Source organism: Theropithecus gelada, chromosome 4, assembly GCF_003255815.1.
Source record: "Theropithecus gelada isolate Dixy chromosome 4, Tgel_1.0, whole genome shotgun sequence".
Classification (NCBI taxonomy): domain Eukaryota; kingdom Metazoa; phylum Chordata; class Mammalia; order Primates; family Cercopithecidae; genus Theropithecus; species Theropithecus gelada.
The window spans coordinates 132,872,086-132,891,843 of NC_037671.1; the positions used below are offsets into that span (position 1 = coordinate 132,872,086).

Below are 19,758 nucleotides of genomic sequence, written 5' to 3' on the forward strand. Positions count from 1 at the left end.
ATAGCAAGAAGATTCTAAGAAGTGTTATTCAAGTGTGAGTCAGCAAAGACCTCAACTGAGCCAAAGTAGACAAGAGAAAGAGTTCTAAGGAAAATTTACAAAGACTCTACCTCTATAAAATGACATCGAACTATTTGAAAAAAAGAAATCACATTTGCTTTTACCCATTTTATTCAAGATCATTTTCCTGAGAAATATTAAACATTAAAACTTGGAATGTTTTGCTTTAAAACCGCATTTCGAATCATTCTTACCTTGCTCTCTCTTTCTAATTCACTTCGCAGCCATTCAAAGTCACTGTATCTTCTTCTAACAGTAGATTCTTTCAGCTTGAAAATAGGAAGATTTGTCTGAAACAAAAAAAGTTACTCCTAAATTGAAGTACATTAAGGAAACGTCAAAAAAATGGAGGAATGGGGGAATCTAGGCTTGCCAATTGATAATATGGCAAATCTGATTACCTTACCAAAAGAAATCATGACTTTCTTTTTCTTTTTTTTGGGACAGAATCTCGCTTTGTTGCCTAGGCTGGAGTGCAATGGCACGATCTCGGCTCACTGCAACCTCCACCTCCCAGGTTCAAGTGATTTCTCCACCTCAGCCTCCCGAGTAGCTGGGATTACAGGCACCCACCATCATGCCCAGCTAATTTTTGTATTTTTGTAGAGATGGGGTTTTACCATGTTGTCCAGGCTGGTCTTGAACTCCTGACCTCAGGTGATCTGCCCACCTCGGCCTCCCAAAGTGCTGGGATTACAGGCATGAGCCACCACACCCGGCCGAAATCATGAGGTTTTTAAGATGACCTTTTACCCATAACAAAAAAAACTTTGCTAGTTCTTTTTTTTTTCTGAGACAGAGTCTCGCTCTGTCGCCCAGGCAGAGATGCGATCTTGGCTCACTGCAACCTACGCCTCCTGGGTTCAAGTGATTCTCCTGCCTCAGCCTCCCAAGTAGCTGGGATTACAGGCACCTGCCACCAGGCCTGGCTAATTTTCTTGTATTTTTAGTACAGGCGGGGTTTCACCATGTTGGCCAGGCTGATCACAAATTCGTGATCTCACGTGATCTGCCGCCTCAGTCTCCCAGAGTGCTAGGCTTACAGGCCTGAGCCACTGCCTGGCCCACTAGTTCTTTAAAAGTATTTACACAAGAATACAACTTTTAAATGTACCTTTGCATGCATGCTTTTGGATGTCATTCTGCCTGCGGCTATCTGCATAAATGTAGGTCATTTTCTTATTATTTTGGTGAGCTTTAAAAATGTCAACTAAGCAGGGGTGAAAAAAGGTTAGCTCTTGACTATTCTTCTAGCTAGTACCTCAGCAAACAGTCCTCATAGGGGAAATACAACTAACCTTTTCAATTTTAAAATTTAATTTTCTTGGTGCTCATTCATTATAGCAAAACCCCAACTTATGTCTCAATGCCTATCACTGCCCATTGATGTAGAAATTCTTTTTCTTCTCCCAGAGAGAGGGTCTCACTGCATTGCCCAGGCTGGATTTAAACTCCTAGGCTCAAGCAATCCTCTCGCCTTGGCCTCCCAGGTAGCTGGGACTGCAGGGTCATACCACTGTGCTGGCTCACTTTACTTTATTTTAGTTTTTGAGACAGAGTCTGCTCTGTTGCCCAGGCTGGAGTGCAGTGGCACGATCTCGGCTCACTGCAAGCTCCGCAGCCTAGGGTCATGCCATTCTCCTGCCTCAGCCTCCCAAGTAGCTGGGACTACAGGCCCAGCTGCCACGCCCGGCTAATTTTTTGTATTTTTAGTGGAGACGGGTTTCACCGTGTTAAGCCAGGATGGTCTCCATCTCCTGGCCTCATGATCCACCCACCTCAGCCTCCCAAAGTGCTGGGATTACAGGCGTGAGCCACCGTAACCCGCCCACTTAGCTACTTTTAAATGAAAACAAAATATTTTGTTAAGAGGACTAGATTAGATCTTGTATAAAAAAAGACCTAAATAAAACATTATTCTTAACGGCCACCTAAAAAATGCCAAAAACAGCAGGGAAAGTGCTGCATAAAGTGTCTGTGGTCTTACCACTAGTAGGAAATTAAATCGTACTCAGTAGACCAAGCTCATAAACCCAGAGCTTTAAAAGCGAGGGCAAGAACCGAAAACATAACACCCAGTACTTGGAAGTTACACCAGAATGTAAGAAAATTTCTGGAGACTTTGTTCTTTATAAGATTGCAAAGGCTACTTGTTGCCACTTCAGTCAACTTCTACATTTAAAAAAAAGTAACAAGAAAGATTTCTATTATCTTTTACTGGATTCCTTTTAAAGAAAAAATATGCTAGGCCTGGCGGGGTGGCTCACGTCTGTAATCCCAGCTCTTTGGGAGGCCGAGGTGGGAGGATCACGAGGTCAGGAGTTCGAGACCAGCAAGAGATCAGCCTGACCAATAGCCTGACCAATACGGTGAAACCCCGTCTCCACTAAAAATATAAAACTTAGCTGGGCATGGTGGCGGGCGCCTGTAATCCCAGCTACTTGGGAGGCTGAGGCAGGAGAACTGCTTGAACCCGGGAGGTGGAGGTGGCAGTGAGCCAAAGATCGCTCCACTGCACTCCAGCCCGAGTGACAGCAAGACTCTGACTCAAAAAAAAAAAAAAAAAGATGTTACCAAATCCAATAAAAAATGGTTTATGACTAAAGACACTAAAGACTATTAGGAGTGGTATGAGACCAGTATTTTATAATTAAGAAGAGATTTCAGGCCTGGCACGGTGGCTCATGCCTGTAATCCTAGTGCTCTGGGAGGCTGAGGTGGGAGGACTGCTTGACGCCAAGAGTTACCAGCCTGGGAAACATAAAAAGATTCCATCTATACAAAAAATAAAATAAATTTACTGGGCATGGTGGCATGTGCCTGTGGTCCTAACTACTTGGGATGCTGAGGTAGGAGGATCTCTTGAACCCAGGAGTTCAAGACTGTAGTGAACTGTGATTGTACCACTGCACTCCAGCATGGGCAATGAACGAGACCCTCTCTCAAAAAAAAAAAAAAAAAAAAAAAGAAGATAGATTTTATTTTATTTGAGACAGGATCTCACTCTAACCCAGGCTGGAGAGCAGCGGCATGATCACAGCAGGGTCAAGTGATTTCTCCCACCTCAACCCCCTGGGTAGCTCAGCCTACAGGCACATGCCATCACACCTGGCTAATTTTTGTACTTTTGGTAGAGACAGGGTTTCACCATGTTGCTCAGGCTGGTCTTGAACTCCTGAGTACAAGGAATCCACCTATACTGGACTCCCAAAGAGCTGGGATTACAGGCATGAGCCACCGTGCCCAGCCAAAAAGATTTTAAAATATCACAGAGTTTGTAGGTGACAGAAATGACTTAACACAATAACTAATGCCATACTACACCAAAAATACTACTCAACACTATATATTCTCTTAGATTATATTCTGTCTGTTAATTCAGACCTTGAATTAATTAGCACAGAATTTGCATAGAACTGCAAAGTGTTTTACAATTGGAAGAAAAAAGTTAAGTGCCACCTGAAGGAAAGACTGGCTTCCTACTGTGTACACAGGGACATCATCTTGTAATATTAACTCCTAAGAAAGTTCCACCTATTTGTTAAGCTTAATGCCACTGGTAAATAGCTGTCACTCAACACAATAAAAGCTTTTTATTAAGGACCTTACATCCATTTTGTAGTGGTCTCAATTTTTTCCTAAGTGTATTAACTTCTCTATGTTGTATACCTTATAGCTTAGAATTCTCAACAGATGCTATTGGGCATAACAGCGTATAGGTTTCAAGCATGAAACCAAATCTCACAAGAGATTTAAAAGCACTTGAATTTTCTTTCCCAGGTAACCACAACATTTGTTCATTGTATTAATGACTAAGGAAATAATTGCACCTAACAAGACTCGTATTATACTAAAAGTCAAGCTTATATTTAAAGATGCTGGCTTGTTGTACAGAGGGTATTCTCATTCCCCACAGGGAATAAAATTAGGTCCCCTGGAGAGTAGAATAATTCCCAGAAAGAAAGCACTGGATTATTTCTCTCTAATTTCACCTATTGGCTTTTTAACCAAGTTCACCCTTCCGCATTAAAATATTAAGTCTTTGTAAGTGTCTTAAAGATAAAAAGGCCTTTACAGAGCTGAGTGTTTTCTGCAGGTGAGATTTTACATTCTGAATTCCCTCCTCTCAAATTACTTTACAAAGGGGATTAACTGCTCTCTTTATTCAAATACGTTAAGATCAAGCTTGTGAAAAGAGTCCCCTAAGAATTTTCATACTTCTGGGTACGGAAGTCTATAAAGTTAATCTCTGAAACAACATATCAAGCTTACAGGTACAATGTTGAGAGAAGAGTGCCAATTCAGCTCATTTTACCTTCCATTTTCCCTTTTGAACTTTTGACACAATCATGATTATATCTGATTCACTCTAATAGAAAGGGGAGGGGTGATGGGGGAAAAGTCCTTTCCCTTCTATGATTAGCTAATAGTTTGATAGTTTATATACTTAAAGAGGATCATGATTAGCTTAAGAAAGTTCTTTTAGTTTTCTTAACTGGTTATGATTTCTTTTTGCATGAGGACTTCTTTAGAGTTTAAAGTCACATCAAGAAATTCGAACATCACTTGCCCATTACATATGCAGTGGTTAACTTAGCTTGTTAAACATCTTCCTGATGATTACAAGGACTTGTAATTCAACGTCACCGATTAAAATAAGTAAGTGGAAAATGTGGGGGTTTTTTGTTGTTGTTTGTTCACTGCTGAAACTCCTGTGATTGGTCACTTTCAACTTATTCAACTTTTATAAAATGACTGAAGGGAGAGGTTTTTTACCTACAGCTTCAGGAGGACTAAACTATTATTTACTGATCATCTATAAAAGGCACCATGCTAGATAAGGTAGAATCATTATTTATAATGATGAATAAGATGCAGACCTGGCCCTTATGAAACATATACCAACCAAGGAGGTTAGAAAATAAGCACATAAAAAGTTGAATTTCCATGGTTAAAAAGACTACAAACTGGCTGGGCATGATGGCTCAAGCCTGTAATCCCTGTACTTTGGGAGGCCAAGGTGGGCGGATCATCTGAGGTCAGGAGTTCGCAAACAGCCTGGCCAACGTGGTGAAACCCTGTCTATACTAAAAATACAAAAATCAGCCAGGCGTGGTGGCGGGTGCCTGTAAGCCCAGCTACTTGGGATGCTGAGGCAGAATTGCTTGAACCCGGGAGGTGGAGACTACAGTGAACCAAGATCGCGCCATTGCACTCCAGCCTGGGCAACAAGAGCAAAACTCTGCTAAAAAAAAAAAAAAAAATTAGCTGGGCATGGTGGCACATGCCTGTAGTAGGAGGATAAGGTGTCAGGACGGCTTCAGCCTTCAAGACTGAGGCTGCATGAGCTGTGATCACATCACTCACTGCACTTCAGCCTGGGTGACAGAGGGAGACTGTCTCAAAAAAAAAAAAGGAGGGGGGGCATTTTGGTGAATACATTATCCATTACTGTATTAAATGTACATAACTTTTGAATGAACAATTTCAATGGGAATTAATCCTACAAATATTTCCACACATACAAAAATATTTCAGCATTGTTTGTAATAGAAAAAAAAAAAGACCAGAAACAATAAATCTTACATTACAAACTTACATTACACAGCCTTTTACAAAATATAACTCAGCCCTAGGTTAATCAGAAAAGCTGTCTAGAATGTATGACACATAAAAAGTTTCAGGCCGGGCGCGGTGGCTCATGCCTCAAATCCCAGCACTTTGAGAGGCCGAGGCGGGTGGCTCACTTGAGGTCAGGAGTTCAAGACCAGCCTGGCCAACACAGTGAAACCCCATCTCTACTAAAAATACAAACATTAGCTGGGCGAGGTGGCACGAGCCTATAATTTCTGCTACTCGGGAGGCTGTGGCAGGATAATCGCTTGAACCCGGGAGGCGGAGGTTGCAGTGAGGTGAGATCATGCCACTGCACTACAGCTTGGGCAACAGAGTGAGACTCCACCTCAAGAAAAAAAAAAAAGTTTCAGAACAGTATATTCCATAGCATAATACCATTTGTGTAATACAAAAAGCACGAAGGAATTGACAATTGATTTGGCCCGGATTCATTCATTCTTTCCCTTCCTTTTTTTTCCTTTCCTCAGTCTCTCTGCTTCCCCTCCCTCCCTGCCTTCCTTCCTTTAGAGACAGGGTCTCCCTAAGTTGCTCAGGCTGGTCTTGAACTCCTGGGCTCAAGGGATCCTTCCACCTCAGCCTCCCAAAGTGCTGGGATTTGAGGTGTGAGCCACTGCATACAGCCAGCCGGGACTCTTTTTTGTTTTGTTTTTGAGACAGAGTTTCGCTCTTGTTGCCCATGCTAGAGTGCAATGGCCTCAGCCAGGACTCTCTTAAGACAGAGCTAGCCATACTATAAGACAGTTGAAAACGGTGACAATGGTGTGAGCTAAATGCAGAGAAGAAGTAAGTACAGGGTATATTTAGTATATATTTCTTGAATATTCTAAAGCATAGGCAGTGGTGGGAAATAAAACTGAAAAGTTTAAACTGGACTCTAAATATAGGGCTAAGGTGCCTACCTGTGAGCACCGGGAGTTAATATGTTTGAATAGAAAAATGATAGCTATGAACAGAAAAAATAGAACAGAGAAGTTACCACAGAAGTAGAAGCCACAGATGAGCTGCATGTAGGTTTAAGGTGTAGAATTAAGAACAGATGGCTCTAGTTAATTCTTAGGTTTATCTGCTTTGAAGTGTATGGACAAGAGTCAGACTACTGAGGCAAATTACAGCAAAAATCCCTTAAAGGTTTTATCTTGGATGTCACTTTAAATGCTCTAGATTTATCCAGAAAGAATGAATTCTGAAATTAAACGTAAATCAGGCTTAAATATTGTTAACTTACTTTAAGATGACTAAAACTTTTGAAATTTAAACAGCAAGATTTAGTATTCTCTCACCCTAATATTCATATTTTCCCCCAATTTTAAGAGAAGTTTCTTAGTATCAGGCTGAGTATGAAGTGGAAGCCATAATTTTCTTCCTAGCTACTGTTCATTTTATTTCCTAACAGGTAAAAGCGTCAAATACAACCATCTGTATGAAATAGTATTTGTAGGAAATACAAGAAATATGTTATTTGTGGGAAATAACAATAGATCAGCCAATATGGGCACAGTGATCACAGACAGGTAAGATGGGAGACAAGCAAAAGTATAGCATGGGGCAAGAACCAAAAAGTAAGCCACAGCCTTCATCTATTTGTATAGGTATATATTAGTAAATGCCGAAGACAGTGAGTTTGAGTAACCCTGGACTACTTTAGACTTCAGTTTTGTTCATGGAGTTCAAAAGTTCTGCAAATCACGTTTCATCATATATATGAAGCAAAGACAGAGGCTCAAATAATCTGGATAGCTCTCAAGGGTTCTATGTAAGAAACCCAATATTAACAGTCACTTAAAGCAATGTCAGGGCCCAAACTAACATTTAAAGAGCAGATAATTATAATTATCTGCATCTCAAAAAAGTTAAGTTCGTTGCCTGGAATCCACTGAGTCTATAAAACTATCTTATTCCACACTCAAAATATGCCTTTGTTAATTGTTATTTGCCAAATGCTAATCTGTTACCACTACTTAGTAACATTTCTTTGGAAAACTATAAAATAGATTACCAATATTATCAAAGAAGACAGGAAAAAACAGAGGGTCTCGCTGTGTTGCCAAGGGTGGAGTACAGTGGCAAGATCCTAGCATACGACAGATACTTGGGCTGGAGGGATCCTCCCACCTCTGGTGGTTATTTTATTTTATTTTTTTTTGAGACAGAGTCTTGCCTTGTCGCTCAGGCTGGAGTGCAATGGCGCAATCTCAGCTCACTGCAACCTCTGCCTCCTGCCTCAGCCTTCCGCGTAGCTGGGATTACAGGCGCGCATTACCATGCCTGGCTAATTTTTTTGTATCTTTAGTAGAGATGGGATTTCACCATGTTGGCCAGGCTGGTCTTGAACTCCTGACCTTGTGATCCCCCCACCTCGACCTCCCAAAGTGCTGAGATTATCGGCGTGAGCCACTGCACATTTCAAAGGTTCTCTGGACTAAAAGCTTATTCTTCATTTAAATGACTTCTTCTCAGCCTTATTAAGAGTTCATCTAGGCCGGGCGCGGTGGCTCAAGCCTGTAATCCCAGCACTTTGGGAGGCCGAGACGGGCGGATCACGAGGTCAGGAGATCGAGACCATCCTGGCGAACACAGTGAAACCCCATCTCTACTAAGAAATACAAAAAATAGCCGGGCGAGATGGCGGGCGCCTGTAGTCCCAGCTACTCGGGAGGCTGAGGCAGGAGAATGGCGTAAACCCGGGAGGCGGAGCTTGCAGTGAGCTGAGATCCGGCCACTGCACTCCAGCCTGGGTGACAGAGCGAGACTCCGTCTCAAAAAAAAAAAAAAAAAAAAAAAAAGAGTTCATCTAGGTTATAAACCATGTCTCAAGGTCACAGGTAGACACCTTAGCCCCATATTTAGAGTGCAGTTTAAACTTTTCGGTTTTATTTCCCACCATTCCCTATGCTTTAGAATATTCAAGAATTATATACTGCACGTTGTTTCTTTAGTCATCTTTAACCTAGAAGAGTCGCCCCTGCCTTGTTGTCATTGAAGACATTGACAATAAAGAGTTCAGGCTAGCTATCTGAGCTACATTCTACATTTGGGTTTGTCTGTTTCCTCATGACCAGTTTTGTTATGCATTATTGGCAGTAATGTTCCTAAACCGCAGGAATGTTGATGTTTTCTGAGGCATCACATCACAAGGCATATAATGTCAGTTTGTCCCATGACTGGGTCACTTGGTAAGGAGAGGTCAGATTCCTCCAATAGTTATCTTTCCCCCACCTTTTAATACCTTTTTCTTGAACCAGCCCTTCATAATAAAATTTAGTGCCATTTAGAATTTGCCCAGCGAATTTGAACTTACAAAACTATCAGACCACAGAATAAACTCTGCTTCTTGGAGAATTCACATTTTTAGGTGAAGTTATTTATCTAACTTTAACCATTAGGAGAGAGATTGCTTTACTGAAGGAAAGCCCCACTCCCTGCCAAATACAGTATTAATATACAGATGTATTAAGTACAGTATGTTCTCAATTTGTTGATTTAATAAACAGAATTAAAGAAGGGTTTATAGTCTACTTCGATATTTGTACTCTTCTGGAGAAATTCAGGGTAATGCTCAAGCTAGTAGGTATCTTGCTTTTCATTTGCAAGATGAGAATATATTTTGCTTGGCTCATGAAAAAGTGATGAAATAATTACAAGATCCTGGGACATTCAAAGAACTAGAAAAGAACAAGACTAAAAACCTGAAGAGAATTGTTCAATGTTATTTTGTTGCTATTTGTATATACCAGGAACAAAACTGCAAAGTGGTAAAATGTTAAGAGACACATGTGTATGCCAGATACTAAACCAGCCATTTTCTACAAAAAGTATTACTAATCACACAGGGTAAGATCATCAGGAATGCAAATGGACATTACATACTAAGGAAAAGATTTTTGAAACCATGGTATAGAGGTCTAAAACAAGTGCTCCCTTCAAGTCTAAGCATAAGAAACTACCACATTATTGGTCTCCAAAAAGGTAGGTCTTATACACTTACACAGGCTGACCTATTAAAGTCAGCAGCTCACAGATACCCTATATGTTACCTGATTATCACTGATAGCCAAGCAGAAAACCAAGCCTCAAAATGTGATCACCTGAATATAGCTTAACAATAGATATTAGAAAAATGTTTACTAGGTGTTTCTAGTATTTCTTCAGATAGTGTCACGTGTACATTTGAAAAGAGACTGGCAACAACATCAAAAGTATACTCAATAGGCCATACTCTATTCAACCAATCCTAAGAGATGTAAATGGATGCCCCACTACAGTTCTCATTAAACAGCCGCATTTCTCCAAATATCTACATCTAGAGATAAAAGATAAACTGAGAAGTGCTTAAGCTATTACTTCTCCCTTCAGTACTTTTGATACCTGTTTTACCCAATCTGGAACAGCATGAATAACTGGAGATATGGTTTATAACCTAGATGAACTCTTAATAAGGCTGAGAAGAAGTCATTTAAATGAAGAATAAGCTTTTAGTCCCGAGAACCTTTGAAATGTAGATTGTCACTAAGCCAAAGTATTTGGTTTCTTTCTTTAAAAAATAAGGACATGGCCTTCCAGTGATACAATTCCTCGTTATTTTAAAAGAAGTATCCTTTATGGTATAATTTCCAAAACAGTAGAGAATTATCTAGACTAGCTTAAATGCATAAACCAAGGAATTCCAGATATTTTCCTACATTGCCCATATTCTTCATTTGTGAATTAGCAACAAGACTCACTGGAGAGCTCACACAAGGTTTTCAATGAGTAATCTCTAATGAAACTGTGCAATAATAATTCTATTTTAAAGGAAAATTCATTCATAACAATTCATGCAGATTTACATAATCCTACAGGCTTATGCTGAAATAAAACTGTCTATTAATAGTCTAACACCTTTTTTGGACAATCTTTAAAATGCAAAACTATTTTCTGTATCTTCCCAACTTGTCCAATGCTAAGAAACACACTCAAGTGACACCAACTAGAGAATCTCATGCAACTGATCTAGGGTGGAATCTGGACATCAGCATTTTCAAATGATTCTCAAGTGCATCCAGGGTCAAGAACTGCTGCCCTAGGAGTTCGAGACCAGCCTGGCCAACATGGCAAAACCCTGTCTCTACTAAAAATACAAAAATTAGCCGGGCGTGGTGGCACACACCTGTAATTCCAGCAACTCGGGAGGCTGAGGCAGGAGAATCGCTTGAGACCGGGAGGCAGAGGTTGCAGTGAGCCAAGGTTGTTCCACTGCACTCCAGCCTGGCTGACAGAGGGAATAACTGCTGCCCTAGACTTAACAAATGTGAAAGAGGGTAGGAACTTGAGAATTTGTACAACCACCAAGTAATTCTGGTTTAGCTGGGACAGATATGGGCGATAATATTTTACCTCTTTAAGGGTAGTGATTTGGAATAATACTGTGAGAATGGAGTGTAAAGTCATTATAAGTAAAACTATGATGTGGGAGCCAGTTAAAGAATATTGGTTAAGAAGCTCTATTCAGTAAGTACTCGTATTTTCTAAGCTTCTACATATGGAGCATCAGGCAGCTATGGACCACAGGGATCTCAAAACATCCTCCTCAAGGGTTATATTTACATTATATTTACAGTGTGAAGGGGGGATGGGGACGGGAGAATGGAATACTCTTCCAAGATTCATTACATGTGGCATTTACAACCACAATCACATAGCTCTTTGATGTTTGAATGAAAGGGTGGAGACCAGTATTTGAGAATCAGGGTAAAATTAAAATATATATAAAACATATACATGTGACAGCTGGGTGCGGTGGCTCACGCTTATAATCCCAGCACTTTGGGAGGCCGAGGCGGGTGGATCACCTGAGGTCAGGAGTTCAAAACCAGCCTGGCCAAAATAGCAAAACCTGTCTCTACCAAAAGTATAAAAATTAACCAGGCACGGGGGCATATGCCTGTAGTTCCAGCTACTCGGAGGCTGAGGCAGGAGAATCGCTTGAACCCAGGAGGCGAAGGTTGTGGTGAGCCTAAATTGCACCACTGCACTCTAGCCTGGGCGACAGAGTGAGACTCTGTCACAAAAAACAAAACAAAACATATACATGTGAATATACTGAGTTTGCATGGTGGACTTATAAAAGATATCCTTACAATTAAAAAACATACATACTGGCTTGTAGATATTCCATTTCAGTATACAGCCTTTTAGATTTTTATATATACAAATCTTGGCCGGGCGCAGTGGCTCAAGCCTGTAATCCCAGCACTTTGGGAGGCCGAGACGGGTGGATCACGAGGTCAGGAGATCGAGACCATCCTGGCGAACACGGTGAAACCCCGTCTCTACTAAAAAATACAAAAAACTAGCCGGGCGAGATGGCGGGCGCCTGTAGTCCCAGTTACTTGGGAGGCTGAGGCAGGAGAATGGCGTAAACCCGGGAGGCGGAGCTTGCAGTGAGCTGAGATCCGGCCACTGCACTCCAGCCCGGGCGACAGAGCGAGACTCCGTCTCAAAAAAAAAAAACAAAAAACAAAAAAAAACCCCCAAATCTTACTTTTATTAAATACATTATCAGCTTCTCATATCATTGACATGATTATATATAGACATCCCTGGGTGAGAGGCTGTATAGTACAATGATTAAGCACACAGTTCTGGAACTAGAAAATCTGGTTTTAATCTTAATTCCTGCATTAACCAGCTATCTAACTCTGGGCAAAATGCTATGGATGAAAACTAGATGAAGCCTTGATACAGATCCAGGGAGTTTAAATATTTTCCTTAGGATAAACCCTAAAGGTGAAATTCCTAGGCCAAAGACTATAAATATTAAGTCTTCAAGTTGTCCTCCAGAAAGGCTACTTTGCTGTAAAATGAGAAGAACACTGCAGTAGTAGTAGCTACTTTACTTTAGTAGCCTACAATAAACCATAACACTCAATATTTAAATATTGTTCTGTATCCTCTCTCACACTGGCTTGGCCATGTGACTGCCTTTGATCAAACATTTGTGAATTGGGGCCTGTCCTCTTGGAACATCTGTTCATAAAGACATTCTCTCTTGGGATCCTGTCACCGTTATTCTGTGAGAAGTCTTGCTCTCCCCATGAAGAACTGAGGACCTGATCTACATTCCCATCTGAGCTCCCAGCTGGCAGCCAGCCATATGACTGAGTTATCTCGAAAATAAATCCTCCAGTCCCAGTCAAGTGTCTCTACAGATATCAAGTGGAATAGAGACAAGTCATGACTTCTAAGACCTGACCAAACTGTAGAACTGTAATGAAGTGAATGTTTAATTGTAACTGTTTTTGGTCACCAACTTTTAGGGTTTTTACATAGCAATAATCAACTGAAGCAATAACCTGACTTTGGTAGAGTTATGCTAAATAAGACGCAGATTATGAGAGGATAGTATTTCATCTCTAAAAACTTGGTAACTCAAAAGTATGTAGACTTGGGCCAGGCGCAGTGGCTCACACCTGTAATCCCAGCATGTTGGGATGCCACTTGAGGTCAGGAGAGCACGACTAGCCTGCCCAATATAGTGAAACCCCGGTCTCTACTAAAAATACAAAATTAGCCAGGCATGGTGGCACATGCCTGTAGTCCCAGCTACTCGGGAGACTGAGGCACAAGAATCGCTTGAACCTGGGAAGCAGAGGTTGCAGTGAGCTGATATCACGCACTGCACTCCAGCCTGGGCGACAGAGTGAGATTCTACCTTAAAAAAAAAAAAAGTATATAAGACTTGTTATTTAACTCTTTGCTCTTTACTTCTTTTCTAATTCCTTAATTAGCTTCTGATTATATTCTGAGTAGTTGAGGTTCCTCAGTAATACAGAAAAGTCAATTAATTCTGGATTATTCAGCAAGGAAAGAATTCCTTCATAATTTAGAAATCTGATAAAATGAGCTAAAGTTTTTCTACGCTAAAGAAAGGTAAGATACTAAATAAAAACTGTAATTTAAGACTGAGTTGCTCTCTACAATAAATAACTTAATAAACCTCTAAGAATAGTTGTATGAAACAGTTTTGGCCGGGCATGATGGCTCGTGCCTGTAATCCCAGCACTTTGGGAGGCTGAAGCAGAATGATTGCTTGAAGTCAGGAGTTCAATACCAAGCTGGCCAACACAGCAATACCCTGTCTCTCTCTCTACCTCTCTCTCTCTCTATATATATATAAAATAGTTTGCCACCTATATTATAAAAGAACAAAACTAAGCTGTTTCTTCAAAGCTTGAAGTATTACCTGGAAAACTATAAAAAACATGAAAATGAATGTTTAATAAGTCTAAATTCTCTAACACATGAGTGATACATGTAGTAATAAACTCTTCCAGTCAGAGTGATTAGCTATAACAGCAACTAGACAATGACATTGAACACTACACACATGCATGCTTTAAATTTGCAGATTGACAGTAGTGCCATTACAACACTTTACTCCTTTCATAAAGCTCCACAAAGAATGTTTATTGTTCTAACAGCCTGAGAGTACTCAAATCACTAACATAAAAATCTGTTTATTAGAAATGGAAAGTAACTGTCTAAGAATCCCCCAAATAAACCATGGTTAAGAGGAGCTGCGACTTGCCATCAAAAGTTTCAATACATAATCAGGTCAGCACAATTTAAAATATTTTCTGGCTTCTTTAACTGTTAGGTATAATAAGTGTTTGAGGTGGAGCTGGAGAGCAGAATATTCTGGTTCTTTTCCTCATAATTTAAAGTTGATTTCTAAGTACTTCGGCCACCTTTCTCTCTACATTCCAATACCTTCCCCTCTACTCTGAGTTGCAGAGTTCGTAAGAAAAGGAAATCATTCCAGATCCTTTATCTCTAGCCCTCAAATCTTACTTGGAAGCATGGTAAGATTTTAAACCATGACATCTATCAATATTGATTATGACAGCTCATTAGCCATTAAAATGATGTTACTTAGAATGCTAATAAGTACACAGCATAAAAGGCATGAAGAAACTACCATGAGGCCAGGTGCGGTGGCTCACGCCTGTAATCCCAGCACTTTGGGAGGCCGAGGCAGGCAGATCAATCACCTGAGGTCAAGAGCTCGAGACCAGCCTGGCTAACATGGTGAAGCCCCATCTCTACTAAAAATGCAAAAATTAGCCAGGCATGGCGGTGAGTGCCTGTAATCCAGCTACTCAGGAGTCTGAGGCAGGAGAATCACGTGAACCAGGGAGGCAGAGGTTGCAGTGAGCTGAAATTGCGCCACTGCACTCTAGCCTGGGGGACAAGAGTGAGACTCCGTTTCAAAAAAAAAAGAATCTACCATGATAGGCTGGGTGCCGTTTCAAAAAAAAAGAATCTACCATGATAGGCTGGGTGCAGTGGCTCGTGTCTGTAATCCTAGCACCTTGGAAGGCTGGGGTAGGCTGACTGCTTGAACTCAGGAGTTTGAGACCAGCCTTGGCAACATAGCAAAACCCTAACTTTACTAAAAATACAAAATTAGCCAGGCATGGTGGCACACGCCTGTAGTCTCAGCTACTCGGGAGGCTGAAGTGGGAGATCACCTGAGCCCAGGAGGTCAAGGCTGAAGTGAGCTGAGATGGCATCACTGCACTCCAGCCTGGGCAACAGAGCAAGACTCTGCCTCCAAAAAAAAAAAAAAAAAAAAAAGAATCAACTATAATGGATACCCCTCTTCCCCAAAAAGAATCTACCATGAACTAAGTACATGAACATTGTGTCCCTGCATTAGCTGATTTTATGACACAGTTAAGAATTATAAGAGGATACCCAAGCAGAGTAGGTGTCACAGTACAGACAAAAATAGGTCAGGAAAGAGAATTAAAGAGAAGGAATACCACTAGGGAGGTTTCTGTAAGAGAGTACACAATTTTTGGAGTACATTATGATAAAAACATGTATGTACAATGTTTCAGTCTCAGAGGCTTTAAAGCTAACAAAATTGTTCTAAGTATACTTTTTATAGCTACTTACACCATTATGTATCAAAAGCGTTTGTGAGAGCCAGGTACAGTGGCATGTGCCTGTAGTCCCAGCTACTAGAGAGCCTGAGGTAGGCGGATCCTTTGAGCCCAGGAATTTGAGACCAGCCTAGGCAACTCAGTGAAACCTCCACCTCAAACCCCCCTAAAAAAGAAAATTTTTTTTAAAAAAAAGTGTCCCAGTTTTGATGCTCATATTTGTGGATGAAGAGTTTAAAGTCTCTTATTTTTCCGCTCACCTAAGAAATTCCAGGTTTTATTCACTAAGGCTGTATCTTAGAGAAACACACAAGGTTCAAATAATTGGTGTATCACTTTTGTAGTGGAAGTTCTTGACACGTTGCATGAGGTGGGGGGAAAATGCAAACAAATAAATATTTGCTTTGTACCAATGATAAGAGCTAACCACAAACCCGTGACACCTTTTCTTTCTTTTTTTTTGGAGACAGAGTCTCACAGGTCACCCAGGCTGGACTGCCATGTGCAATCTCGGTTCACTGAAACTTCCATCTCCTGGGTTCAAGCGGTTTTCCTACGTCAGCCTCCTGAGTAGCTAGAATTACATGCATGTGCCCCCAAATCCTGCTAATTATTATTATTATTATTATTTTTTTTTGAGACGGAGTCTCGCTCTGTCGCCCAGGCTGGAGTACAGTGGCCGGATCTCAGCTCACTGCAAGCTCCACCTCCCGGGGGTTTACGCCATTCTCCTGCCTCAGCCTCCAGAGTAGCTGGGACTACAGGCGCCCGCCACCTCGCCCGGCTAGTTTTTTGTATTTTTCAGTAGAGACGGGGTTTCATCACATTGGCCAGGCTGTTCTCGAACTCCTGACCTCAAGTGATCCACTCGCCTCAGCCTCCCAAAGCGCTGGGATTACAGGCGTGAGCCACTGTGCCCAGCCCTTGATGCCTTTTCTGATTCCTAGAAGTAGCAGGGAAAAATGGATTAGTCAAGCAGACCCGGGATCAACTCCTCTTTCTGGAACTCATTAACAGTATGATCACGCCAAATTACCAAATTACTTTCCTTCTCTAATCTGAGTTTTACCATCTTTAAAATGAGCCAGGTGCAGTGGCTCATGTTTGTGATCCCAGCTACTCCGGAGGACTGCTTGAGGCCAAGAGTTCAAGACCAGCCTGGGCAACATAGCAAGACCCTGTCTCAAGAAAGAAAAGAAAAGAAAGCAAAAGAAAGGAAAAGAAAGGAAAGGAAAAGGAAAAGAAAAGAAAGAAAATACTGTCAATTACCTTAATAATTAAGTAGAAACTATTATTATACATTCTTCTCACACATTGTCACAGGTTATCACTTACTGAATACTTAATGTAGGGCAAATATTATGCCTTAAGTCACATTTACTCCCCTGAAGTTTTATTTTATGGTTGAAGACATTCAAAAGAGAATTAAGCAACTTGTTCAAGGTCACATTTCCATTAACAAGAGAGAGGATTCTTGCACAGGTTCAACTTTAAAGTCTATGCTCTAAAGTCATACTATGGTTATAGTACCTGACCCAAAGCAGATATTAAATAAAGCTTTAAAACTCTACTAAATGAGCATTTAATGACTACCTCGACAACTACTATGTTCAAGGGGCCTGGGAATATTTGATTAAGAGGCTTCTAAAAACATTTAAACACTGCATAAAAAGTGTTTCTGAGCACCCACAAATTAAGAGTAAAAGCATAATAACGTAAAGAAAAACATAACATGAATAAGACCATTTCTCTTAAAAATATGAGAACCTAAAAGAAAGGTATAAAATAAAAAGGTAAAGGGGGAACTGCTGGAATAGTAGAGTAAAGTTCAACAGAGCCTCTCTCCAAAATTCAATGAAAAAAACTAGACAAACACGTCAAACCACCATATCAGAACTCTGGAAAGTGGGCACAGGCGTATAACAAATTGAAAAGTGATCATTCAAGAAAAACTACTCAACTCAGTTAAGAAGAGCAGAAGTCTGCATGTGAGTTTTTTTGTTTTTGTTTTTGAGAAGGAGTCTCGCTCTTGTTGCCCAGGCTGGAGTGCAGTGGTGCGATTTCAGCTTTTGGCAACCTCTGCCTTGTGGGTTCAAGCGATTCTTCTGCCTCAGCCTCCCGAGTAGCTGGGATTACGGGCACCCGCCACCACACCTGGCTAATTTTTGTATTTTCAGTAGATATGGAGTTTCACCATGTTAGCCAGGCTGGTCTCAAAATCCTGACCTCAGGTGATCCACCCGCCTCGGCCTTCCAGAGTGTTGGGATTACAGGCATGAGCCACCGTGCCCAGCCAGAAGTCTGTGTGTTTTAACCTAGGGCTATTGTTACCATGTTCCACCAGCTCTATCAATGGTAGTTCTACCAGGATGGGGCAAGCTGTGAAAACCAACACCATCACTGCTGGAGGGGGGCCACTGGTTAGGAGCAGAATATAGAAAAGTCCCAAATGCGGGACTATTGTTGAAACCAACAGCAATTTTGGCAGCAAACAGTTGGGAAGGCTAATATTGCAGCAACCCAAGGTTGCAATATTGGGGGCAAGCAACAAACCAGCAGACTTACCAGAAGAATTACATAGCCATGGTGGGCCTTGATTAGCTCCCAGGTATCTGTGGAGGTCTGAGGGTCTGTGTGATGTCAGGCGCGGTGGCTCACGCCTGTAATCCTAGCACTTTGGGAGTCTGAGGCAGGTGGATCACGAGGTCAGGAGTATGAGACCAGCCTGGCCAACATGGTGAAACCCTGTCTCTACTAAAAATACAAAAAATTAGCTGGGTATGGTGGCACATGCCTATAATCCCAGCTACTTGGGAGGCTGAGGCAGAAGAATCTCTTGAACCCAGGAGGTGGAGGCTGCAGTGAGCCAAGATCACGCCGCTGCACTCAAGCTTGAGCGACAGAGCAAGACTCTGTCTCAAAAAAAAAAGTATGTGTGCTTACACAAAGCTGTATGCATGCTCAGCTGGAAAGGACCCTAGTCATAGAAACATCCATGGCTCAATGACACCTTTAACAGACACAGGACAGCCATGGACATGAAAAGACAGCACGAAGTAAAAGCTGGGGCAAACTTGTAAACTGCCTGAACTTTGACTTTGTTTTCCAACTTGCATTGGCAAAAAGCAGAAGCTAGTCAGGTGCAGTGGCTCACGCCTGTAATCCTAACACTTTGGAAGGCGAAGGTGGGAGGACTGCTTAAGGCTAGGAGTTCAAGACCAACCTGGCCAACAGAGCAAGACCCTGTCTCTTAAAAAAGAAAAAGGCTGAAGCCTCACTGGCTGCAGTAGCTACACATAACCTTTGACCAGTCATTTCTGACCACTAAGAGAAACTGACAAACTGACTCAGGGTGACCCTTAGAAAACCTGGCAAAAAAAAATTGATCTCTGCTATCACCACCTCATACTACAGACTTAATGCAGGCAACTCCCTAAAAAAAAATAGCAACCACCACCTCCCTTTGGGAAGGGGCAGGAGGCAATCTAACTCAGAGTCTCCACAATGTATTATCTAAAACGTTCAGTTTAACAAAAAATTATGAGACATGCAAAGAAACTGGAAAGTGTGAGCCACAGATAGGATAAAAAGTCAGAAACTGTCTCTGGGGAGGTTCAGCTGTTCAGCTGTCCAGGATTTCCAAGCAGCTATCAATACGTTCAAATTAAAAGAAACCATGCTTAAAGAACTGAAAGAAAAGCATGATGACAATGATTCAAGGAATAGAGAATCTCAACAAAAAGATCATAAAAAAAAAAAACACTGAATTGGACCTCTACAGCTGAAAAGTATAATAGCTGAAACGAAAAATTAACTGAAGGGGATCAACAGTGGATTCAAACTGGCAGACAAAAGCATCAGCAAACTTGAAGACACATCAAGAAATTGTCCAATCTGAAAAGCAGAAAGAAAGAAAAAAATAAGAATGAACAGAGTCTCAGGGACCTGTAGGATACCAACAAGCCTATCAACACACATGTAACGGGAGTCCCATGATGACAGAAACAATAAATAATGGCTCAAAACTTTAAAAATTTGACTAAACCCTTAATCTATACATCCAAGAAGCTCAATGAACTCTAAGTAGGATAAACACAAAGAGATCCCCACCCAACAATCACAGTAAAACTGTTAA

At 41.2% G+C, this 19,758-nt stretch overlaps 1 protein-coding gene across 8 annotated transcripts in view; it reads right to left on the reverse strand.

Moving 5' to 3' along the window:
* Positions 1–19,758, reverse strand: part of SNX3 (sorting nexin 3) — a 59,110-nt gene that overhangs the window by 19,900 nt on the left and 19,452 nt on the right. For 7 of the 8 annotated variants that reach the window (XR_003118976.1, XR_003118975.1, XM_025381927.1 and 4 more), the window contains exon 2: positions 255–350. The exons of the other annotated variant lie outside the window; for it this stretch is intronic. Coding sequence is in view for 5 of the 7 variants with exons in the window: in XM_025381927.1 (XP_025237712.1) it covers positions 255–350 (96 nt within the window). In the remaining 2 variants the exon portion in view is untranslated. The remainder of the gene's footprint in view (positions 1–254; positions 351–19,758) is intronic. 8 annotated transcript variants of the gene reach the window in all.